This window comes from Lucilia sericata, unplaced genomic scaffold (genome assembly GCF_015586225.1).
Source record: "Lucilia sericata isolate MDLA Ls3-8-SP2 unplaced genomic scaffold, ASM1558622v1 Contig000311F_arrow, whole genome shotgun sequence".
Lineage (NCBI taxonomy): Eukaryota > Metazoa > Arthropoda > Insecta > Diptera > Calliphoridae > Lucilia > Lucilia sericata.
In genome coordinates, this window is record NW_023994335.1 from 211,280 (window position 1) to 238,417 (window position 27,138).

Here is a 27,138-nt window from a genome sequence, read left to right on the forward strand (position 1 = left end):
TTCTATAGAAAAAGTGTCGCCTTTAGTGAGACTTTTTCTATAGAAAAAGTGTCGCCTTTAGTGAGACTTTTTCTATAGAAAAAGTGTCGCTTTTAGTGAGACTTTTTCTATAGAAAAAGTGTCGCTTTTAGTGAGACTTTTTCTATAGAAAAAGTGTCGCTTTTAGTAAGACTTTTTCTATAGAAAAAGTGTCGCTTTTAGTAAGACTTTTTCTATAGAAAATATGTCGCTTTTAGTGAGACTTTTTCTATAGAAAAAGTGTCGCTTTTAGTGAGACTTTTTCTATAGAAAAAGTGTCGCTTTTAGTGAGACTTTTTCTATAGAAAAAGTGTCGCTTTTAGTCAGACTTTTTCTATAGAAAAAAGGTCGCTTTTAGTGAGAGTTTTTCTATAGAAAAGTGTCGCTTTTAGTGAAGATTATTCTATAGAAAAAGTGTCGATTTTAGTGAGAGTTTTTCTATAAAAAGGGGTCGCCTTTAGTGAGACTTTTTCTGTAGAAAAAGTGTCGTCTTTAGTGAGACGTTTTCTATAGAAAAAGTGTCGTCTTTAGTGAGACGTTTTCTATAGAAAAAGTGTCGTCTTTAGTGAGACTTTTTCTGTATAAAAAGTATCTCTTTAAGTGAGACTTTTTCTATAGAAAATGTGTCGCCTTTAATGAAATTTTTTCTATAGAAAAGTGTCGCCATTTGTGAAACTTTTTCTATAGAAAAGTGTCTCCTTTATTAAGACTTTTTCTAGAGAAAAAGTGTCGCCATTAATGAGACTTTTTCTATAGAAAATGTGTCGCCATTAATGAGACTTTTTCTATAGAAAAAGTGTCGCCACTAGTGAGACTTTTTGTATAAAAAAAGTGTAGCCTTTTGTGAGACCTTTTCTATAGAAAAAGTGTCGCCTTTAGTGAGAGTTTTTCTATAAAAAAGTGTTACCTTTTGTAAGACTTTTTCTGTAGAAAAAGTGTCAGCTTTAGTGAGACTTTTCTGTAGAAAAAGTGTCACCTTTATTGAGACTTTTCTGTAGAAAATAGAATCTTCTTTAGTGAGACTTTTTATGTAGAAAAAGTGTCATGTTTAGTGAGAATTTTTATGTAGAAAAGGTGTCTCGTTTATTTAGTGTTTTTCAGTAGAAAAAGAGTCTCCTTTAATGAGAGGTTTGCTATAGAAAAAGAGTCTCCTTCGGTATAAGTGTGTGTCTCCTATGTGAGTTTTATTGTTTCGTTTGGTGAGTTTTATTTTCTGTATAAAATGTGTCTCGTTTAGTGAGTCTTTTTCTATAGAAAAAGTGTCACCTTTAGTGAGACTTATTCTATAGAAAAAGTGTCGCCTTTAGTGAGACTTATTCTATAGAAAAAGTGTCGCCTTTGATGATACGCCTTCTGTAGAAAAAGTGTCGCCTTTATTAAACCATTTCAGTGTTTCTCCTATTGGAAGTTTTTCTATATTAAAGGTTTTTCATTTAATAAGAAATTTTCTATAGAAATAATATCTATTAAATTCTAAAGTTATAATGTTTATTGGGTTATGGCTTTTTGTATGTATAATCATACATATGGATGTATGTATGTATACACAAATAAACAAATCTATGTTATTATGTTTGTAGTGAATTAAGTTTCCTTTAAACTTTTTTGATTTTGTTTATAATTGTTGTTACTGTTACACTCACATACACAAATTAAATGCAAATATGAATGGATGTTTTTTCTTATGTGTGAGTACCTGAATTAACACGTGTTGTTGATCCGGTCTAAATTTTTTCATTATAAATACATATACATTCTTATAAATATATACAAAAAATAGACAGACGGACATACAGACATTCATTGATTTTTTCTTAATTTTAAATTTTATTATTTTACATTTATATAGTAGTATTGGCTTTAATTTCTTTTTTCCCACATTAAAATGTTTTGCTGTATTTTAAATTTGCAATATATAGTTTTTTTTTACTTTAATTTATAATTTTCTATGATTGCTTTTTTTCAAACTTTTAAAGCAACAAATAAAATTTGAATGGAAAACATATAGTTTATGTTACAAGAAATTATGTATGAAATCATACAAAAAAAAAAAAATTATTTGAATGTAATGCTAACACAAAACTAAGTTAGAAAAGACAGCAAAAGCAGAAACAAAATAGCTTTAGGTTACAATCGCCTGTAATTGTATTGAGACCAAAGGTGATCAACACACCGGGCATTAAAAAAAATATACAGTTTGTTTCTGCTTGTCTGTCTTTCTTGCTAGAGTTGTGGTAGCAATTTTATGATTTTAAAATTGTAATGAAAAAAAAAATCGAGAGAAACAAAATAGAAAAAAAAATATGGACATAAAATTTATGTATGAATATGAAATTTATTCATCGACTAATTTTAGGTTATTTAATGCTATAAATTGTGGGTTTTCATTAAAGATTGTGTGAGAAATTTTAATCAAAAATTACAAATTCATTTGGGCAGCTGCAAGGTGTAGGTATTAAATGATTTAAATGGGATTTGCATTTTTTTGCAGAAATTAAATTGTCCAGGATTATAGTTTTGTCTGCCGCTTAATTTAGAAAAATGGATCAATAAATGAATTGATAAATCATTAAACAACCAGAATATATTCTCTACTATCAAAAGTTTTCTTTTATATTGGAATTATCCTCAAAAGTGTCGCATTTGGTGAGAAATGTCCTACAGAAAAAAGACACCTTTGGTGAGACTAGTTCCATATAAAATTATCGCCTTTAGAAAGATGTTTCTATAGAAAAAGTGTTGCCTTTAGTGAGAATTTTTCAACAGAAAAAGTGTCGCTTTTAGTGAGACTTAATCTATGGAAAAAGTATCGCCTTAAGTGATTTTTGTAATATGGAAAAAGTGTCGCTTTTAGTGAGACTTTTTCTATAGAAAAAGCGATACTTTTTAAGTGAGACTTTTTCTTTAGAAAATGTGTCGCATTTAGTGAGACTTTTTCTATAGAAAAAGTGTCGCCATTAGTGAGACTTTTTCTATAGAAAAAGTGTCGCCTTTACTGAGACTTTTTTATAGAAAAGGCAATACTTTTTAAGTGAGACTTTTTCTATAGAAAAAGTGTCGCCTTTAGTGAGACTTTTTCTTTAGAAAAAGTGTCGCCTTTAGTAAGACTATTTCTATAGAAAAAGTATCACCTTTAGTGAAACTTTTTCTATAAAAAAAGTATCGCATTTAGTGAGACTTTTTCAACCGAAAAAGTATCGCCTTTAGTGAGACTAAGTGGGGCTTTTTCTATACAAAAAGTGTCGCCTTTAGTGAGACTTTTTTTATAGAAAAAGTGTCGCCTTTAGTGAGACTTTATCTATAGAAAAAGTGTCGCCTTTAGTGAGTCTTTTTCTACAGAAAAAATGTCGCCTTTAGTGAGACTTTTTGTATAGAAAAAGTGTCGCCTTTAATGAGACTTTTTGTATAGAAAAAGTGTCGCCTTAAGTGGGATTTTTTCTATAGAAAATGTGTCACCTTTAGTGAGACTTTTTTATAGAAAAAGTGTCGCCCTCAGAGAGACTTTATCTATAGAAAAAGTGTTGCCTTTAGTGAGACTTTTTCTACAGAAAAAGTGTCGCCTTTAATGAGACTTTTTGTATAGAAAAAGTGTTATCTTTAGTGAGACTTTTTTATAGAAAAAGTGTCGCCTTTAGTGAGACTTTATCTATAGCAAAAGTGTCGCCTTTAGTGAGACTTTTTCTACAGAAAAAGTGTCGCCTTTAGTGAGACTTTTTGTATAGAAAAAGTGTCGCCTTTAGTGGGATTTTTTCTATAGAAAGAGTGTCGCCTTTAGTGGGATTTTTCTAGAATTTTTGTATGGAAAAATGCAGGCTTTACTGTATAGAAAGTGTCGCCTTTAGTGGGATTTTTTCCAGACTTTTTGTATGGAAAAAGTGTCGGCTTTACTGAGACTTTTTCTATAGAAAAAGTGTTGCCTCTAGTGATACTTTTTCTATAGTAAAAGTGTTGCCTTTATTGAGGCTTATTCTATAGAACGAGTGTCGGCTTTTGTGAGACTTTTTCTATAGAAAAAGTGTCGCCTTTAGTGAGACTTTTTCTATAAAAAAGTGTCGCCTTTAATGAGACATTTTCTATAAAAAAAAGTGTCGCCTTTAGGAGACATTTTCTATAGAAAAATTGCTGTCTATAGTGAGATTTTTTCTATAGAAAAGGTGTCGCCTTTAGTGAGAGTTTCGTCTTTCAACTTTTTCTTTGAGAATAACAATTATTTGTTTAGACATTCAAACGGGTTATCTTGGGGACACTCCCTCTATTTTGAGAAAAAAAAACATAGGCATTTTTTATTGATTTATTTTTTATTCCATTTTGAAGTTCAAATAAATTATAACAATTAATTAATCAATTTGGCAATTAATGTGAAGACATAAAAATAATTTAGAACTACAACAAATTTGTTTATGATTTTGAACATAAGTTTTGAATAAGAAAATATTAATTTCGTCTTTAATGTTAATTAAGCAATTAATTTTGCAACATTTTTTATACAAGAATTTTTTTTAAATTTATTGCAGAAGTATGCAAATTTTGTATAATTGTATTTTTGTTATTTTCTCAACTTCCTTGAGTTTATGGCAAAAACAAATAAACTCAAAGTTTAGGAACTAGTAATTTAAGCAATAAATTCCGCTGAAAACATCAAATTGGTAAAAATTACTCTTATTAAGAACATATACTTAATAATTATGTTCTTATGAAACAGATTTAGAATAGAATTTAGAAAGTTTGTTTTGAGTTGATAATTTATAGGTCATGTTTAAGTATAAATATTAAGAGGGGATGTTACCCAGAATATGCAAAACTTGTGTAGGAATATAGAGAATTAAAAAACAATACCCAACAAACAAATAAAAGGTAAATTCCTTCGTTTGAAAAGTAGGAGACACTTTTTCCACAAAAAAAGTCCCACGGAGACTCTCATTAAAGGAGACACTTATTCTATAGAAAAACTCTCACTTAAGACTCTTTTTCTATAGAAAAATTCCTACTTAAAGAGATAATTTTTTCATAGAAAATGCTCACTAAGGAAAAATTTTTGCATAAAAAATTCTCACTAGAGGAAAAACCTTTTGTATAGAAAAAGACTCACTAAAGAGACACTTTTAATATAGAAAAACTCTCATTAATAGAGAGACTCTCACTGAAGGCGACACGTTTTCTATAGAAAAAGTCTCACTGAAGGCGACACGTTTTCTATACAAAAAGTATCACTAAAGGCGACACTTTTTCTATAGAAAAAGTCTCACTAAAGGCGACACCTCAATAATGGCGACACTTTTTCTATAGGAAAAATATCACTGAAACCAACACGTTTTCTATTGAAAAGGTCTAACTAAAGGCGACACTTTTTCTATAGAAAAAGTCTCACTAAAGGCGACACTTTTTCTATAGAAAAAGTCTCACTAAAGGCGACACTTTTTCTATAGAAAAAGTCTCACTAAAGGCGACACTTTTTCTAAAGAAAAGGTCTCACTTAAGGCGACACTTTTTCTGTAAAAAAAGTCTCACTAAAGGCGACACTTTTTCTGTAAAAAAAGTCTCACTAAAGGCGACACTTTTTCTATAGAAAAAGTCTCACTAAAGGCGACACTTTTTCTATAGAAAAAGTCTCACTAAAGGTGACACTTTTTCTATAGAAAAAGTCTCACTAGAGGCGACACTTTTTCTATAGAAAAAGTGTCACCTTTAGTGAGACTTTTCTGTAGAAAAAGTCTCTAAGGGAATTATTTTTCTATAATCTCCGATAAAGACTGCTTTTGCAGAAAAATGTTTGGCTCATGATACAATTTCAACGTAAAGAAGTTTCACAGCAGCATAAATAATTAAATATTTATATGACCACCAACAGTTAGCAAAATGGCCGTAAATTTTCAACTTTGAACTTTTTAAATTAAATTCAAATCAATTAAATATTTTAGTCATTGATAAAATAGCTTTGAAAAAAACATTCTCATATATTCATTAAAGAAAATTATCATAAAATAAATTAGTTTTTTTATTTATTTAAACTTGGTAGCTATAAGTTATTAAAATTAAAAACTAAAAATATATTTGTGTCGAAAACAGATTCTTATAGGCATAAAAATTGCATACCAAACATTATCAACTGTCTCAATAATACATAAGTATTTTTAAACATCAATAGAATTTTATTACTATTTTCTATTAAAATTGTAAATTAAATAATTGATTATTATTTTTATTTTGAAATTGACATCACAATAAAATAATTGCGAAATGTTTATAATTTTGGTTGTTCTGAAACAGCTTAAAAGCAAATGTTTGTTTATTCACTCACTGACTCAATTAAACATGTGTCTATTTGTTAAAATTTATAAATTAAAATTTTATAAACTCACTTGTATAATAAATTATGAATTATAAATCTTCAAATTTTTGTGTATTTAATTAAATTTGTTCAGTTTTTGCTTCATGAAACTTGTTCTAAGAGAAAAATTCCTTAAAGATATAAAATTAATTAAAAATCTTTGTGCAGTTGTTCAATAGAAAGACCTCACAGTAGATAAAACATCTATTTTTGCAACAAAAGACTCTTTCAGAACACATTCTATCACTTTGACCTTTGACAGACCAGCCACTGACGCGATATCATCAAATCAGATCATATATGTTGGGCCGGTTACCGACTATACTATCGACTAGACTATAGACTAGACTAAAGACTAGACTATATACTAGACTATAGACTAGACTATAGATTAGACTATAGACTAGACTATAGATTAGACTAGACTATAGATTAGACTAGACTATAGATTAGACTAGACTATAGACTAGACTAGACTATAGACTAGACTATAGATTAGATTATAGACTAACTATAGACTAGACTATAGACTAGACTATAGACTAGACTAGACTAGACTAGACTATAGACTAGACTATAGACTAGACTATAAACTAGACTATAGACTAGACTATAGACTAGACTATAAACTAGACTATAGACGTAGACAATAGACTAGACTATAACTAGACTATAGACTAGACAATAGACTAGACTATAGACTAGAGTATAGACTATGACTATAGACTAGACTATAGACTAGACTATAGACTAGACTATAGACTAGACTATAGACTAGACTAGACTATAGATAGACTAAGACTAGACTATAGACTAGACTATAGACTAGACTATATACTAGACTATAGACTAGACTATAGAACTAACTATAGACTAGATATAGACTAGACTATAGACTAGACTATAGACTAGACTATAGACTAGACTATAGACTAGACTATAGACTAGACTATAGACTAGACTATAGACTAGACTATAGACTAGACTATAGACTAGACTATAGACTAGACTATAGACTAGACTATAGACTAGACTATAGACTAGACTATAGACTAGACTATAGACTAGACTAATAGACTAGACTATAGACTAGACTATAGACTAGACTATAGACTAGACTATAGACTAGACTATAGACTAGACTATAGACTAGACTATAGACTAGACTATAGACTAGACTATAGACTAGACTATAGACTAGACTATAGACTAGACTAGACTAGACTATAGCAGACTATAGACTAGACTATAGACTAGACTATAGACTAGACTATAGACTAGACTATAGACTAGACTATAGACTAGACTATAGACTAGACTATAGACTAGACTATAGACTAGACTATAGACTAGACTATAGACTAGACTATAGACTAGACTATAGACTAGACTATAGACTAGACTATAGACTAGACTATAGACTAGACTATAGACTAGACTATAGACTAGACTATAGACTAGACTATAGAATAGACTATAGACTAGACTAAGACTATAGACTAGACTATAGACTAGACTATAGACTAGACTATAGACTAGACTATAGACTAGACTATAGACGAGACTATAGACTAGACTATAGACTAGACTATAGACTAACTATAGACTAGACTATAGACTAGACTATAGACTAGACTTAGACTAGACTATAGACTAGACTATAGACTAGACCTAGATAGACTAGATATAGACTAGACTATAGACTAGACTATAGACTAGACTATAGACTAGACTATAGACTAGACTATAGACTAGCTATAGACTAGACTATAGACTAGACATAGCATAGACTAGACTATAGACTAGACTATAGACTAGACTATAGACTAGACTATAGACTAGACTATAGACTAGACTATAGACGAGACTATAGACTAGACTATAGACTAGACTATAAGACTAGACTACTATAGACTAGTAGACTATAGACTAGACTATAGACTAGACAATAGACTAGACAATAGACTAGACTATAGACTAGACTATAGACTAGACTATAGACTAGACTATAGACTAGACTATAGACTAGACTATAGACTAGACTATAGACTAGACTATAGACTAGACTATAGACTAGACTATAGACTAGACTATAGACTAGACTATATACTAGACTATAGAGCAAATATATATATACTAGAATAGAATATATATACTAGACTATAGACTAGAATATAGTCTATAGTCTAGTCTATAGTCTAGTCTATAGTCTAGTCTATTGTCTAGTCTATAGTCTAGTTTATAGTCTAGTCTATAGTCTAGTCTATAGTCTAGTCTATAGTCTAGTCTATAGTCTAGTCTATAGTCTAGTCTATAGTCTAGTCTATAGTCTAGTCTATAGTCTAGTCTATAGTCTAGTCTATAGTCTAGTCTATAGTCTAGTCTATAGTCTAGTCTATAGTCTAGTCTATAGTCTAGTCTATAGTCTAGTCTATAGTCTAGTCTATAGTCTAGTCTATAGTCTAGTCTATAGTCTAGTCTATAGTCTAGTCTATAGTCTAGTCTATAGTCTAGTCTATAGTCTAGTCTATAGTCTAGTCTATAGTCTAGTCTATAGTCTAGTCTATAGTCTAGTCTATAGTCTAGTCTATAGTCTAGTCTATAGTCTAGTCTATAGTCTAGTCTATAGTCTAGTCTATAGTCTAGTCTATAGTCTAGTCTATAGTCTAGTCTATAGTCTAGTCTATAGTCTAGTCTATAGTCTAGTCTATAGTCTAGTCTATAGTCTAGTCTATAGTCTAGTCTATAGTCTAGTCTATAGTCTAGTCTATAGTCTAGTCTATAGTCTAGTCTATAGTCTAGTCTATAGTCTAGTCTATAGTCTAGTCTATAGTCTAGTCTATAGTCTAGTCTATAGTCTAGTCTATAGTCTAGTCTATAGTCTAGTCTATAGTCTAGTCTATAGTCTAGTCTATAGTCTAGTCTATAGTCTAGTCTATAGTCTAGTCTATAGTCTAGTCTATAGTCTAGTCTATAGTCTAGTCTATAGTCTAGTCTATAGTCTAGTCTATAGTCTAGTCTATAGTCTAGTCTAAAGTCTAGTCTGCATTCTGGTCTAAAATAAGTTTAAAACAATATTTTACACAAAATTTATATGATGTAAACAATGTAAAGCTGTATGTAATTTACAACTAATGGAATATTCCTAAAAATCTGCAAATTCCATTTCATTTAAAGAGACCTCAATGTTCTTAACTGAGAACTACATTGAATTGACCCTCATCTTAAAAAAGTTCTGAAATCCAATATCTAGACTTACTGCTTTGTTGTAGCAGTAATTTTCCAAGTTTATTTTTATAAACTCTGCACAAAAGACAACAACAAATTTGCTCTTCATTTTGTAGAAAAATTTAACGAATTTGTACTTTATGGTTGTTGTTCTTGTTGTATTATAAAAGAAACCCTAGATTTGGTAACCTCAAGTTCTAAGCTACGATTACCATGGAAAATGAATCTTATTAAATATGTATGTGTATTACATATGTATGTATTATGTATATAAAATATTCTTTTAGTTTTAATGTTTGCTGGATTTATGTTTTCTTTTATTTCCATTCAATACGACTGGTTTGTTTTTGCTATTTTTACAATTTATTTTCTAGTTGTTGTTTTTTTTTTTTTTTGCTTCTCGTATTTAATGTCATTTTCTGTCATTTTCATATTTGTTTATTTTGATTTTTGTTCCAAGTCTACAAATAAAATTTGCTCTCTCGAAAATAAAAAAAATATGAAAAAAATTCAAAGATTTCAAATGAAAACGAAAGACTTAGGCAACAAACCTGTTTTAGTTACTATTCATTTATTTATTTATTTGAAATGTTTTTAGTTTTGTTTTTATGCTTTTTTATTTTCTTTAATATTTATTTTTGCATTTTATTTGTTTTTGTGTCTTTGTAAACTTATCTCTCTGTTGCTATAGTAGTTGTTGTTACTTTAGTTGTAAATTGATAACATATGTAAATTGTTTTTTATATATTTAATTTATTTATTTTTGTTGTTTAAATGTAAGTAGCTGTTACTGTTGTTGTTATTGCTTTTCCTATGATTATGAGATTATGTTAATTTGTTTTTTATTTTTTTTTTATTTTTTTTTTGGTATTTGTTACTTTTAGTTTATATGCCATTTATTTAATGATTAACTACATTTACATTTTTTTTTTTCATTTTCAACTTTAACTCTGAAGATAAGAGAAAGAAAAGAAATGAAAATAAAACAAAACATATAATATTCCATCAAATAATAAAAACCACAATACATTACTAAACATTCATAATAAAAACTTATTTAATAAATGGGTCAACTGTTTTTATTTTTACAAAATCATCTGCATCATATGAAAAATTGTCATTTGATGTTAATTTTCTAGTTGAAGTTTAAGGGCCGCAACAACACAATGAAAAAAACACCTTTCTCTATTGATTGTCAGTTTTTTTTCTCAAAGTATTTAGCCAATGCCTAAATTGATTTTTGTTTTTATTTGATGATTTGTTAACTGTCAGATTAATTAAATTTATAAAATATATTTTTGCGTAAGTCAATTTTAAGGCGGTTGGTTGCTTTAGTGTAAAAATTGATGTGAATGTGTTTTTCGATTCATTGAATTGTGGTTTGAGGTTTAGGAAGCGCGAGACCTTTCACTCAAACGCATGAAATGTTGTAATGAATGATGCAAACAAATTATGGGAATTAAGAGAGCTACAACGATTAATTCTAAAGGAATATTTATGTCGCTTCGCCTGGAATATATATTATATAGTCTATAGTGTAGTCTATAGTCAAGAAGATAGTATATAATCTAGTCTTGTCTATTGTCTAGTCTATAGTTTTATCTATGTATAGTTTAGTTCATAGTATAGTCTAGTTTATAGTTTAGTCTGTAGTATAGTCTGTAGTCTAGTCTATAGTCAGTCTATAGTCAAGTCTAGTCTATAATCTAGACTATAGACTAGACTATAGACTAGACTATAGACTAGACTATAGACTAGACTATAGACTAGACTATAGACTAGACTATAGACTAGACTATAGACTAGACTATAGACTAGACTATAGACTAGACTATAGACTAGACTATAGACTAGACTATAGACTAGACTATAGACTAGACTATAGACTAGACTATAGACTAGACTATAGACTAGACTATAGACTAGACTATAGACTAGACTATAGACTAGACTATAGACTAGACTATAGACTAGACTATAGACTAGACTATAGACTAGACTATAGACTAGACTATAGACTAGACTATAGACTAGACTATAGACTAGACTATAGACTAGACTATAGACTAGACTATAGACTAGACTATAGACTAGACTATAGACTAGACTATAGACTAGACTATAGACTAGACTATAGACTAGACTATAGACTAGACTATAGACTAGACTAGAATAGACTAGACTATAGACTAGACTATAGACTAGACTATAGACTAGACTATAGACTAGACTATAGACTAGACTATAGACTAGACTAGACTAGACTAGACTATAGACTAGACTGTAGACTAGACTATAGACTAGACTATAGACTAGACTATAGACTAGACTATAGACTAGACTATAGACTAGACTATAGACTAGACTATAGACTAGACTATAGACTAGACTATAGACTAGACTACAGACTAGACTGTAGACTAGACTATAGACTAGACTATAGACCATACTATAGACTAGACTATAGACTAGACTATAGACCAGACTATAGACTAGACTATAGACTAGACTATAGACCAGACTATAGACTAGACTATAGACCAGACTATAGACCAGACTATAGACTAGACTATAGACTAGACTATAGACTAGACTTTAGACCAGACTATAGACTAGACTATAGACCAGACTATAGATTAGACTATAGACTGGACAGTCTGTCTGTCTGCCTGTCTGACTGCTTGTCTTCCCCTTTAAACATTGTAGACAAACTACTGGACGCAATCTAAAGAGTGAATTATTTTAATCACTCATTTCAACTAACAAAAATTACATATAAAAATATTTTTGCAAAAATTATAAAATATTTCTTCGGCTAACTTTAACCATTCTTCATATTTTAACCATAAACTAGAAAAAAAAACAATAACAACAACCTGAAGACAAAATAAAAGATAAGTGGTCATCATGCTGAACTCGTACTACTTGAAAATGTTTAACAATTTGTTTAAGATTTTGTTTGTCTGTTTGTTTGTACTCACCTTGTGCGTAAATTGCCGTTGCGAGTGTTAGAGCTGTTCAATGATTTGGCAGCCAATTTATAGGCAGCACTAGTGCCACTAGTGCTATTACCGCTATTCAATTGACTGGCACTGGTACGTGGCAAACGTGCTGAGGGATTGCCAGTACCGGGTCGTACAGCACCAGCACTGCCGGCCACCACAATGTGGCCACTTAGAATGCAAACGATCAATAGAAGAGCAATTGTTAAAGATGGTGATGATGACGAAGACGTTGATGGTTGTGGTGTTTTTATTGCTGTTGGTATTGTTGACAATAATGTTGAAGTTATACATGATAATGATGATGTTGTTGTTGTTGTTGCTGTTGAGGATTTTATTGTATTTTTTAAGAACCTGTTCTTTAGCATTTTGTTAACTTGTTGTTGTTGTTTGTTATTTTTGTTGCAAGTATTGTTATTAACAATGTTTAAGCCACCATGTGCTTTCATTGCATCGCTGGCCTTAAAGGCCGACATGATGTTTTTTTATTTCTATATTTTTTTTTTTGATATTTTGTTGTCTTTGTTGATGGATGCTTTGCAATATGTTTTGTTTTTTTATAAAGTTTGTATTTCAAAAGAAAAACTTATTTACAAACACAATTTTATTTTTATATTTTTTTCTTATTGATTTTTCTCTTAAGTTTGGTTGTTTTGCTTTGAAAGAGGTTTTTGGTTTCTTTTTGATTATTGATTTTTTTTTTTTTTTGATTTTTTTGCCAACTATTTGATAAGTTGTTTAACTAAAATTTGAAATGAAAAAGAAAAAAAAATAAGTAAAATAAATAATGTTATTTAAAATTTTTATTTTAAACATTTATTTGATTTTTTTTTCTCAATTTTTTTTTATAATTTATTTGTGTTATTTTTGTAATTCATTGACTTTTTGAGCCGGTTTTTTGTAATATATTTTTACTTATTTACTTTTATTTTATTTATTTATTTGCTATTTATATGATTTAATACTTTATATTACTGTTTTAAGCCAACCCAGTAATGTAAGTTAAACTAATCGCCTTTTTATAAGTTTAAATGTAAAATAATATGCTTAACTAATAAAATAAAATTTTGAAATTTATTTGCACTCAAAAAAAAAAATAATAATATAATATTACTCATACGCCCTGTTTCATTTGTAAAAGTTAAACAGGGCGTATGAGTAATAATGTCTTAAGTTTAGAATACAATTACATATTAATCAAGAATTGCAATTGTGTATTTTTTGTGGTTGTTTCCCTTTATTATTTCTTTGTTTGGGGGTAAGTGCCCTCTATTGGTCTTTTAGTTCTAGTTGTTGTTACTTTTTGGATGGTATTCCACTCTCAATGTTTTGTTACACATTGTATTATAGTTTGTTTGTATATTATGTTTGTAATCATTGTTGTAAGTATTAAAGTTTGCCGCCAGATCATGTTGCACATACAACATTTCAAAACTTTTTAAATTTGCGCAAATAAGGTTTGCACAAATTACATTATTACATTATATTCTAATATCTCAGTGACAACAAGGTAAAATAACCTAAGTTGTACTTTTTTTCCCCCCAACTATGGGTCACCAACTATGTCTTTCGATAGATAATTTGAGGTTCTTATAACGAATGGGGACTTATGGACTGATCAAACTTGGTGGCAAGAAAAAGCTGATCAAGTTTGGTTCACAAATGGGTCCAAACAAATAAACGGCGAAAATTTATGGGCCCAAATTCCAAAAGACCATCCCTCTTGGACACTTTGCTCCAATCTTTCAAGCAGAAAGATTGTGCTAGGGAGTGCGTTAGTAGAATAACCAAAGGATTAAGAATTTTTATAATATCGGATAGCCAAGCATTACTCAAGGCCTTATTGTCATAGGAGGTAAAATCGGGTGTTGTAATGGACTGCTTGACTTCACTCAATGAGTTAGGTAAACACAACAAACTGACTTTGTGTTGGATACCTGGCCATGAGGATCACTCTGGCAATGAAAGGGCTGACTGCCTAGTCATCGCCAACTAATCGGCCCTGAGCTCTTCTTTGGCATTACCCGAAGATACGCCAAAGCTAAATATGACTCTTGGGTGAAATATAAATTTCTTCGCCATTGGAAAGCAATACCAGGGCTCAGACAGACAAAACGTTTCATTACACTATCAAAGGGAAATCCTTTTGACAGTGTACTATGAAAGCGATCTCAGAGTACTAACGGGATTACTTACTGGACATTGTAGCTTCAGATACCATCAATTCATTCTAGGCAACTTTTCAACGAATCTATGCAGATTCTGTGGCCTACAAGAGTAAACCTCAGAACATATCTTATGTAACTGCTCAACATTAAGGTTTCGCAGAGCTATGATCTTGGGTGCTACCTTGCTAAGCTCCAAAAAGACATCTTCAACCTTTCAACAACTAAACCAGTTACCTTCGTGTGTGAACTAAAACTTATATAGTGAACCAATGAGCTGCACAAAAGATTCACACATGGGTCGCAGTGTCCCTTTGTGTCCCTTCAAACTAATCTAAGTTGTACTTTTAAAATTTTCGTGGAAAATTAACACAATTTTGAGTAAAGTATAGATATGCTAAGTTTTTCGTTCGGTTACAGATTGGAGAACCAAAAAATGAAAAGCTTTTTTGTTATACGGTAAGAACACTTAACATAACCCTAGCAGGGCTTAATCAAGAGGGCAGTACTAGTGCTACTATCACTATTCAAGAGATTCGCACTGGTACGTGGCAAAAGAGCAGAGAACTTGCCAGTATCGGGCTAAACAGCTCCAGCACTGCCAACCACCACAATGTGCCCACTTAGAATGCAAAAGAGCCATAGAAGAGCAATTGTTAAAGACGTTAATTATGATGTTGTGGTGTTTTCGTTGATATGACAGAGACTATGTTGAGACTATGAGAATAAGGGCGATATTTTCTCCAGAAAGACAAACATATCTAAGTACAACGAACCCTGTTTCTTAGGCAAGGTTTAGTGTTTAAAGGTATTTATACTTTGATAGCCTTTTGTTACCCAACATTGATGTATCATCGCCCTAATATAGCGTCTCAAATGTGACCAAAGGCGGAGTTTTTCAAACATTATAACACGATATCTGGAAAATCTAAAGTCATGGATGGATGTGATTTGGATGCAGCGCTGCTTAATCCTTTAGAAAAGTATACTTTGATCTATGGGTTAAAAAATTGCCAGGCCTGTATAATCATGGATACAGGAAGTACATCGGCCAAAGCTGTGGATATTCTGGATATTCTACCAATTGAAACGTACATAAGCTGTAGGACATATCATTAATATTTAGTGAACACATTGAATCCCGATCTTATACTAGAGGCAGAATTTGTCGGTAAATTTAAGACACTGATCTCTGATAGAAGATTATGGTCAAGAGAAACATTACAACAAACACCCATATAAATCTGTTGCTAAACAGACTGATCTAAACTGGTAGTTCAAATAGGCCTCAGAAACCGAAATATACAACCAACTATCTAATCACTAAAATAGTTTCCTAGCGGAAGCCCGAGCTTTAAAGGATTGTGTATAATATATTGGATTAAATATAACATCATCAGAAGTTAACATGCTTTCCGATAGCCGGAAGGTAATTAGGATGTTACTAACAGATATGCTTAAGTTTTAGCTATTACAAGGGCTGTGATCAACATGTGGTAGTCACTTTGAGCTAAACAACAATGAAAGAGAGAAAGAATGAGATATGTATCTGATATAAAGGAATCTTAAGGAAGTAAACCTGATGACTACAGACCCACTTCACACAACATAAGTGGACAAGCGAATTTCACACATCAACCTGGAATAATGAAACCGCTGGTAGGACCTTAGAGATCTTATAGGATAATCCAAAACGAGAGGGGACGAAAGAAAGACTAAGTTGGACAAGATGATGCACACACAAGTAGAGTTTGCTAAAAAAACAGTGTAACGTAGGCACACTTTCATTAACATTGCTAAGCTTTAGGTGAAATTATATTCTAGTACAATTCCATAGAACTAAGCCCTGGAAACTGAGCTTCTGAACATCGGTCGATAATTGCGTTCAAAGGTCAATTCATAAGAAATTATAGTCGCTCAAAGCTGACTAAACTATACCTTACCCAAATGTGTTAGTTTGAAAGGAGGATGTACGTTACACCAAATCCGAAGAAATATGTACACATAAACCTCCATCGGGTCTATTCTGCGCTCTTACGCTTCTGTTAGGAATCGAACCCACGACTTCTGCTACTAATCTACTGGAGGTACACATCATAAAGGTGTTGGAAAGTGATAGGATTGATTCTCGCAGAATTTGCTCTTATGTTTCTGTTTGGAATCGAACCTACAACTTTCGGTCTTAAGTACTAATCTACTAGAGGTACACTTCATAAAGGTGTTGGAAAGTGATAGGACTTATTCTCGTAGAATTTGCTATTATGCAGCGTAGTCATAATGACATTGGTTGATATGAATACAACTTTTTTGATTTTCGATTAGTTCTTCGTGTTGTTACATTATTCCGGAACTTTGTGCCAGAAATGGAGAGAGAGAGATGAATAGAAAACCTGTGATCTGTTCTTTGCCCGTCCAAAATAATTATTTAGCATTTTAAAGTTAATTTTACCGACAGATCTTATAATAATGAACTCATGAGTCTTACTAAGTCAAAAACTATCGGATCAAGTGTTTAGTGGTCACTTTTGAATACTAAAATAAGGAATTTGTCTAGTAGAAACTAATCCTGGCATTTCGTTTTGAAATGTCAAGTGGAACGCCACGCCCATATACAAAATGCATATTAAAAGTCTTATATTAAAGAAACTTCAAATTCAACAACTTTGTTATACACATGGGAGAAAATTAGAGGACTGGTAATAGTGGGCGTGGCATCTCCTATATGAATTATATATTAAAATTTGTATATCTGTAGAAACTATAACAGCTTGAGTTCTTAAATTTTGTACTCTAAACTTTGACATTCATATGAACATTTAGGAAATCTTGGGCAGATTAGCAAAAGTGGGCGGGGCTTTTCCTAAATGAATTAGATAATAAAATTCTTATATTTAAGAAACTATAACAGCTTGGGTCCTTAAATTTCGTACGCTCAGCTTTGACTTTCATACTAACATTTAGGAAAAAGTGGGCGTGGTTAATTCCCACTAAAATTCGTATTTCTGAGCAACTATAACAGCTTGAGTTCTCAAATTTTGCACGATCAAATTTAACGTTATTATGAACAAATCTTTATAGATAGCGAAAAAGGTTAATCAATAACCGTCTACCAGTATATGTTTGTCTGTCCATCTGGCTTTCCTTTTTAAAATCAACAATATTACTTTTCTAAACTTATTACCAACAAAAAAACCTTGTAAACTAGACTTACTAATCAGGTAGTATTGCAAAATTTTTATTTAAAATATTAGACATTTATATACTTAGTAAATTTAAAGCTTCCTTGACTTCATTTCATAAAACATGTATGATTTCGAAATTCCTTTTCAGAATTTATTAAGTTTATTTATTTATGCATATTTTGGTAACATAAAACTTGCATTAAGAGGAAATATATATTATGGATAAAAACAAAACTCAAGTTTACATTAAAACAACGCACAAGTTCTTATTTAACTAGGATATAGACAAAATAATATACATAAACCATTCATACTTTATTATGAAATATTTTGTTTAAAATTCTTTATCGTTTAGTTTAATGTCACTGTGGCCAACAAACTAACAACTAACTGCAACTGGAACTGCACATTAAGCTCTAGATTTTAACTAGTATTTTTTTTCAGTTTTATTCTAATATTATTAAACAAACAAAAACTAAACTTCCTTTCATTTTTTAAACAGACGGACAGACAAACAGTTAGATATTTAAGTTGCCATAAAAACTATTTTAGCACTTCTTGTTAACACGTCAATACCAGGCAGTTATGTTATGTAGTTTTTCTCTCTCTCTAAACTAAACTTGTCTATAATTCTAAAATTATTTTTTTGAAAAAAATTAAACTGCATTTATCCAAAAAAAATCAAAATTAAAGCATGAAATTAACAAAAAAATAAACTACAAAGTTTGTTAATAGTAAAAATATATTTAAAAAAACCAGCTCAAATGTAATATTTTTATAAATGATTAAATTTTGTTTTTTTTTCTGGTGATTTTTTTTTAAATATTCTTTCTGTAATTGCCAGCAACTGTATGCAGCTACTTTTTTAAGTTATTTTATTTGGTTTTGTTGTGTTTTTATTTGGTTTTATTTATATTTTAAATATAAAATTTTTATTTAATTTTTTTATACATTGATACAGGTTTTTAAGAAAATATGTTTGTTTTTTTCTTGCTGTTTTTGTTATTGTTAAACCACTTAATATAAAAAAATTTAAAAATTTATTTTCGGCAAATTTATTTTTAAATTATTTATTTGATTTTTTTTATTGAATTTCATAGTAAATTTAGTTTTTAATTATTGAATAGTTTTTTAATTATTCAGTTTTTGTTTAAGAAACCGTTCATTTGGCTATTTTAAAGTAATTGTTGTTAAATATTTATTTGGGTTAATTTATTTTTGCATATTTTTCAATAGTTTAAAAACATACTTAAATCTATTTTGTAAATAGTAATACGCATTTTGATAACTAACTAACTAACTAACTAACTAACTAACTAACTAACTAACTAACTAACTAACTAACTAACTAACTAACTAACTAACTAACTAACTAACTAACTAACTAACTAACTAACTAACTAACTAACTAACTAACTAACTAACTAACTAACTAACTAACTAACTAACTAACTAACTAACTAACTAACTAACTAACTAACTAACTAACTAACTAACTAACTAACTAACTAACTAACTAACTAACTAACTAACTAACTAACTAACTAACTAACTAACTAACTACTAACTAACTAACTAACTAACTAACTAACTAACTAACTACTAACTAACTAACTAACTAACTAACTAACTAACTAACTAACTAACTAACTAACTAACTAACTAACTAACTAACTAACTAACTAACTAACTAACTAACTAACTAACTAACTACTAACTAACTAACTAACTAACTAACTACTAACTAACTAACTAACTAACTAACTAACTAACTAACTAACTAACTAACTAACTAACTACTAACTAACTAACTACTAACTAACTAACTAACTAACTAACTAACTAACTAACTAACTAACTAACTAACTAACTAACTAACTAACTAACTAACTAACTAACTAACTAACTAACTAACTAACTAACTAACTAACTAACTAACTAACTAACTAACTAACTAACTAACTAACTAACTAACTAACTAACTAACTAACTAACTAACTAACTAACTAACTAACTAACTAACTACTAACTAACTAACTAACTAACTAACTAACTAACTAACTAACTAACTAACTAACTACTAACTAACTAACTAACTAACTACTAACTAACTAACTAACTAACTAACTAACTACTACTAACTAACTAACTAACTAACTAACTAACTAACTAACTAACTAACTAACTAACTAACTAACTAACTAACTAACTAACTAACTAACTAACTAACTAACTAACTAACTAACTAACTAACTAACTAACTAACTAACTAACTAACTAACTAACTAACTAACTAACTAACTAACTAACTAACTAACTAACTAACTAACTAACTAACTACTAACTGCACACAAATATTTTCTAGTGGTGCAGTTCGCTCGGTATTGAAAATGGCTAAAATATGTCCACATTTGACTCTAGCCCCCAAATAAGGACCTCAGAGGACCTCAGACAATGACTTCAACATTTATAAGAAATGTAGTGAAGAATTATTATATTGAAAAATTGTTTGTAAACAACATTTCTTTCCCTGTTTGGATGGTTCCCCTACCCCCGAATAGGGTTTTTAGTATCACAACAATGCAACTTGGTTTAATATAAGTCTTCAGTACTGCCGATTTTTTATTAATCGGAGCCTACTCCTCCATAACAATTTTTCATCAGAAAATGACTTGAAAGTCAATAATTCAGCTATAACACTTGTATCACAATGAAATTCTACATAAATAATTTTAATGTAAAAGTAAATCCCTCTATCAGAATATATGACTATAGGTTCATATTAACCCTTGCTCCAATATTTTTTTATTAAAAAAAAATCAAATTTTTTTATCAAGAAATTATTAAAATAAGTCGTAATTATGGTGAGAAATAACCCAAATATTTTATTTTACAAAAATAATAAAAATGGAGGGTATCATATGGTCGTTCGTGTCCTACTAAACATTCTTTCTGGATAATAATTTAAAAGTATTTCAAAGATATTACAATCTTCCAAGTAGAGCTAGGAACACTATAATCTGGTGGCAATATTACAGATTAGAGACTGGTGGTGGTATTGATAGACTTTAGATTGATAGACTATAAGGAAACCATTTAGAAATTTGTGGCTCATTATCTCAAGCTCCGGATGACATTTCACCGATTAACATACTTTAAACATTATTGTTGTAAGAAACCTGACTTTTCTCTAAATTGTACTTGTTATGTATTTAAACAAAGACAGTTTTTTCTAGCAATGGCACCTTTGGAAGAATAGAAATAACCAATCCGTGCTTAAAACAAATCGAAGCGGTGTCAATTGTATGGTAAGTTCGGATTTGCTAAAACAAAGTACAAAATACAAGATTTATGGAGAAACTATATAGTACTTTATGAACCATTATCATTATCTCAAACTCTGGTTGTCATATCCCCAGTGAACATACTGCCGATCAAAATTGTGTTGTTGTAAGAAACCTGTCAATATATCGTTAAGTAGAATTATACAAACGATATCGTTAAGTAGAATTATACAAAACGATTCTTCACAAAGTGACATTTAAGGTACTTTTCTCTAAACTGTACTTGTTAAGTATATTAATAGAGTAATCTCGTGGTGTATCTTCTAGCAATGGCTCTTTTAGAAGAATAGAAATGACCATTCCGTGCTTAAAACAAGTCGAAGCGGTGTCAATTGTATGTTAAGTTCGGATTTTCTAAAACAAAGTACAATATACAAGATTTCAGTAAGAATTCAAGATAAAAGCTTAAGTCTTATCTTTATAGAGACTATAGGATAGCCTATATAGAAACAATAATGTCGTTTTTATGGAGATCAAATCATAGTCTTTTCTGTATAAAGAGTTTTATCTATAAAAGCACCTAATTCTAATAATAACTTTTTAATCCCAAAAGATGTCGATGCTTTAGGTGTACAACTGCCTTGAGGGCTTTATTTCATGGTGGTCTTTGTCTTTCACAGGGTGAGCTTCTTCGACGACTCAGCACCGCCCATTTATGTTTCATAGTGGCAATTTTTGTACATGGTACTGCCGGCCCTGTAACTTTTTACCCCCAAAAGACGTCGATGTGCTTTAGTTGAATACCTGCCTTAACGGCCTGATTACACGTTAGTCTTTTTCATCCACAGGGTGAGCTTCTTTCTTCTACTAGAAATTTTTTACCTGGTTCTGCCGGTTCATGCACAAGCACTTTGCTCAAGTACTCGATCTATCTTATGTCTTGCCATAGTAGCCCCGTTATGAAATGACAGGTATCAAGAGTCAAGCTCAGTCAAACCCTAACAGGGAAGAGACAATGAATCACTAATTTCAAGCCCAATAGAAGGGGCTTAACGTATTGATGTTTACTAAAGTACTCGAGCTATCTAATGTCTAGCTATAGTAGCTCCGTTGTGGAATGACAGGTATCAAGAGTCAAACTCAATCAAACCCCTACAAGGAAGAGTTAATGAATAAATAATTTCAAGCCCAGTAGAAGGGGTGTACCCAACATCAAACCTTATTGATGTTATGAGGAATGAGGAATGCTTATTTGCCTAGAACATTATCGTCATCTAAAGACTCACCTCAGTGCATTCCTTAACCCCTTAAAGTCGCCCAACTACACTACTGAGATGGCTCTGCTGTTTCGCCAACAGCATCTAGGGACAACAAATTGCTAGTTCCAAAAATTGTAGTCCCAAATTGTCTAAAAAATACCTCCTTAGTGATTCAATATGACTAAAATACATCTTCAGTCAAAATATCATGATTCTAGGTTCAGACGTTTAGTCCGTGCAATCAGTCAATCAGTCTGTAAAGCGATTCTTTTATATATATAGATTATCAAAGGTTTATATATATAACATTTGTTCGATAAATGTTTCTGAATAAGACCTATAAGGTATATCAATTGAAAAGCTTTTGGAATTAATTATATCTCCATTATTTATGTAGCATTTTGACTGTTTTAAAGAAACTTCTAGAAGTTATTTTAGAAGAATTATTAAAGATTTGGATCTCGTAAATATCTACACCTTCAGAAAATTGATTTCAATATGGACAGACAGATGTATATCGCTAAATCAACTTCACTAACTATAAGGATTAAGAATATGTATGTAAAAACTTTTTTTGCAATTTTCGAAAATTTCAAAAATTTTGTTACCAAATTTAAAGGGTTTTTAAGTTTGTATTTGAACTAAAATTTGAATATTTTAGATTTTCTTTATAATTTTTTTATAACTTTTAACGTTGCATGCTTATAAAACATAGTTTTTTGTATTAATTTAAACATAACAATACGGTTTGAATAATTTTAGTTTAACTTTCATAATTTTGTTAAAAAAAAAAAATGTGATAAAATTTTGTTTAATCATGTTGGGTTAGTTTAGTAATTTATTAAAAAACGCGATTTTATATAATTATTATATATTTGAAAGTAATATAAACACAACTCTTTTAAAACTTTTTTTGTTATTATTATTATTTCACTTAATTAATTTATGCTTTTTAATTTATTTCTTTTTAATATTTTCTTGCAATTTTCTTGCATTATTTAGTTAATGTATAAACAACATATATATTTTTTGAAATATTATTATTAACCTCGATGTGTTATTGAGCAATTTTAAATCACACAAACAAATCTTTATTTCTTTTTTTAACGATTTTTTCAATATTTTTTGTTTTTTATTTATTTTATTTTTCATAAACAAGTCAAACCCAACAAAACACAGAAGATGTAGGAAAAAAAACGTTTTTTTTTACAACACGAAACTTTTGGGAAAACATTGAGAGAAAAAAAAAAAACAAATATTTTTTAACAAATCTATAGATATTAAATTAAAAACAAGATTTTTGTTTTCTTTACATAAAATTTTTTTTCTGGAAATCGTACTGTAAACGTATATTGTGGATGAAAAGAAAAAAAAATAACTTAAAAACAAATTTAAACTAAAAAAAATCCAAAAAAAAAAAACGAAAACTAAATGATTAAATGTTATAAGACACGCGAGCGTTTTAAAAGTTTGCAACCGTACGGTTAAATGGTCAAAACAATTCTGGTAACAGCAGCCGTAAGTGCAGCAGATATTGGCCACCAAAAAGTAACGAACATGAAAACTACAAATGCTGCGCAGAAACAGCAGCAACAACAAAATACCTTAAAGAAAAGCTAGTTTGTTTAAGTTTTGTTATTGTATCTTAAAACTAAACTATCTGCAACAGCTGTTTTAGCCACCAGCAAGCACCCAAAACGCCAGCACTCGTTTTTGTTTATGCTCCATAACGAACCAACCCGAAATACTCCCCATAAGAGGTGAATTATGTTTGGCTTTATTTTGTGGGTTTTAAAAGAAAATCGAAATCAAAACAAAACTTAAGAAAATGTTAACTCGCTCTTTTTCTCTCTCTCTCTTTTCTCAAACAAGTTGTTTCTTGGCCGCGGCGGCGAATTCATTCATTGAGAAAAATTTTCAGCAAAAAAATAATTTAATAATAACAATTTATTTAATATTAAATTTTTTGTTTTTATTTTACCGTTTATTGTTTATCATTTATTTGCGTTTGTTATTATTGTTGTTTTTGCTTTTGCTTTTCATTTGCATGTGGGCATGTTTGCTTCTTAAGTCTTTTGTTTTATTTGAACTCTTTTTTTATTTATTTGTCTCATACTCATTTTTTCTTTACTTTGTGGTTGTTTATTGTCAATATTTATCTTCGTTTTAAGTTTTGCGCTTAATTTATTTTATCTTATAATTATTATTATAATAACAAATTATATTTTTATTTATAACAAATCAATTCGATGGTAGCAACAAGTTTTTATTTTATTTTTGTTTATAGAATAGTAGAAACAACGTTGTTGTTGTTTCTTTTTCTTTATAATAAATCACAATTAAAGTTAACAAATTATTGAACAGAACATTTAGCAAAAATTTTAGAATCTTAATTTGTAACGAAATACATTGCACAGTGGTCTGTTATATAGAAATTTTGTTATTCTACAATTTTCGATAGAAATTGATATTTTTTAGAACAGAAATGGAACAGAACAAAAACAGAACTAGAACAGAAGAAGAAGAGAACTAGAAAAAAACTCAAACAGATCTATAACAGATATAGAACAGAACTAGAACAGAACTAGTACAGAACTAGAACAGAACTAGAACAGAACTAGAACAGAACTAGAACAAGACTAGAACAGAACTAGAACTGAACTAGAACGGAACTAGAACTGAACTAGACTGAACTAGAACTGAACTAGAACTGAACTAGAACTGAACTAGAACTGAACTAGAACTGAACTATAACTGAACTAGAACTGAACTAGAACTGAACTAGAACTGAACTAGAACTGAACTAGAACTGAACTAGAACTGAACTAGAACTGAACTAGAACTGAACTAGACTGAACAGAACTGAACTAGAACTGAACTAGAACTGAACTAGAACTGAACTAGAACTGAACTAGAACTGAACTAGAACTGAACTAGAACTGAACTAGAACTGAACTAGAAACTGAACTAGAACTGAACTATGTAGACTGAACTAGAACTGAACTAGAACTGAAACTAGAACTGAACTAGAACTGAACTAGAACTGAACTAGAACTGAACTAGAACTGAAGTAGATCTGAAGTAGAACTGAAGTAGAACTGAAGTAGAACTGAAGTAGAACTGAAGTAGACTGAAGTAGAACTGAACTAGAACTGAACTAGAACTGAACTAGAACTGAAACTAGAACTGAACTAGAAACTGAACTAGAACTGAACTAGAACTGAACTAGAACTGACTAGAAACTGAAACTAGAACTGAACTAGAACTGAACTAGAACAGACTAGAACAGAGGCTAGAACCGGAACTAGAACAGAACTAACAGAACTAGAACAGAACTAGAACAGAACTAGAACAGAACTAGACAGAACTAGAACTGAACTAGAACTGAACTAGAACTGAACTAGAACAGAACTAGAACTAAACTAGAACTGAACTAGAACTGAACTAGAACTGAACTAGAACTGAACTAGAACTGATCTAGAACTGAACTAGAACTGAACTAACTAGAACTGAACTAGAACTGAACTAGAACTGAACTAGAACTGAACTAGAACTGAACTAGAACTAAACTGAACTAGAACTGAACTAGAACTGAACTAGAACTAACTAGAACTGAACTAGAACTGAACTAGAACTGAACTAGAACTGAACTAAACTGAACTAGAACTGAACTAGAACTGAACTAGAGCTGAACTAGAACTGAACTAGAACTGAACTAGAACTGAACTAGAACTGAACTAGAACTGAACTAGAACTGAACTAGAACTGAACTAGAACTGAACTAGAGCTGAACTAGAACTGAACTAGAACTGAACTAGAACTGAACTAGAACTGAACTAGAACTGAACTAGAAATGAACTAGAACTGAACTAGAACTGAACTAGAACTGAACTAGAACTGAACTAGAACTGAACTAGAACTGAACTAGAACTGAACTAGAACTGAACTAGAACTGAACTAGAACTGAACTAGAACTGAACTAGAACTGAACTAGAACTGAACTAGAACTGAACTAGAACTGAACTAGAACTGAACTAGAACTGAACTAGAACTGAACTAGAACTGAACTAGAACTGAAGTAGAACTGAAGTAGAACTGAACTAGAACTGAACTAGAACTGAACTAGAACTGAACTAGAACTGAACTAGAACTGAACTAGAACTGAACTAGAACTGAACTAGAACTGAAAACTGAAGAACTGAACTAACTGAACTGAACTAGAACTGAACTAGAACTGAACTAGAACTGAACTAGAACTGAACTAGAACTGAACTAGAACTGAACTAGAACTGAACTAGAACTGAACTAGAACTGAACTAGAACTGAACTAACTGAACGACTAGAACAGAACTAGAACAGAACTAGAACAGAACTAGAACAGAACTAGAACAGAACTAGAACTGAACTAGAACTGAACTAGAACTGAACTAGAACTGAACTAGAACTGAACTAGAACTGAACTAGAACTGAACTAGAACTAGAACTGAACTAGAACTGAACTAGAACTGAACTAGAACTGAACTAGAACTGAACTAGAACTGAACTAGAACTGAACTAGAACTGAACTAGAACTGAACTAGAACAGAACTAGAACAGAACTAGAACAGAACTAGAACAGAACTAGAACTGAACTAGAACTGAACTAGAACAGAACTAGAACTAAACTAGAACT

At 30.4% G+C, this 27,138-nt stretch overlaps 1 protein-coding gene across 1 annotated transcript in view; it reads right to left on the reverse strand.

The window, feature by feature from the left end:
* Nucleotides 1-27,138, reverse strand: part of LOC119603549 (serine-rich adhesin for platelets) — a 265,419-nt gene that overhangs the window by 183,605 nt on the left and 54,676 nt on the right. Inside the window, exon 2 of the mRNA XM_037955594.1 lies at nt 12,556-13,318. Coding sequence (XP_037811522.1) covers nt 12,556-13,052 — 497 coding nt within the window. The 5' untranslated portion in view covers nt 13,053-13,318. The remainder of the gene's footprint in view (nt 1-12,555; nt 13,319-27,138) is intronic.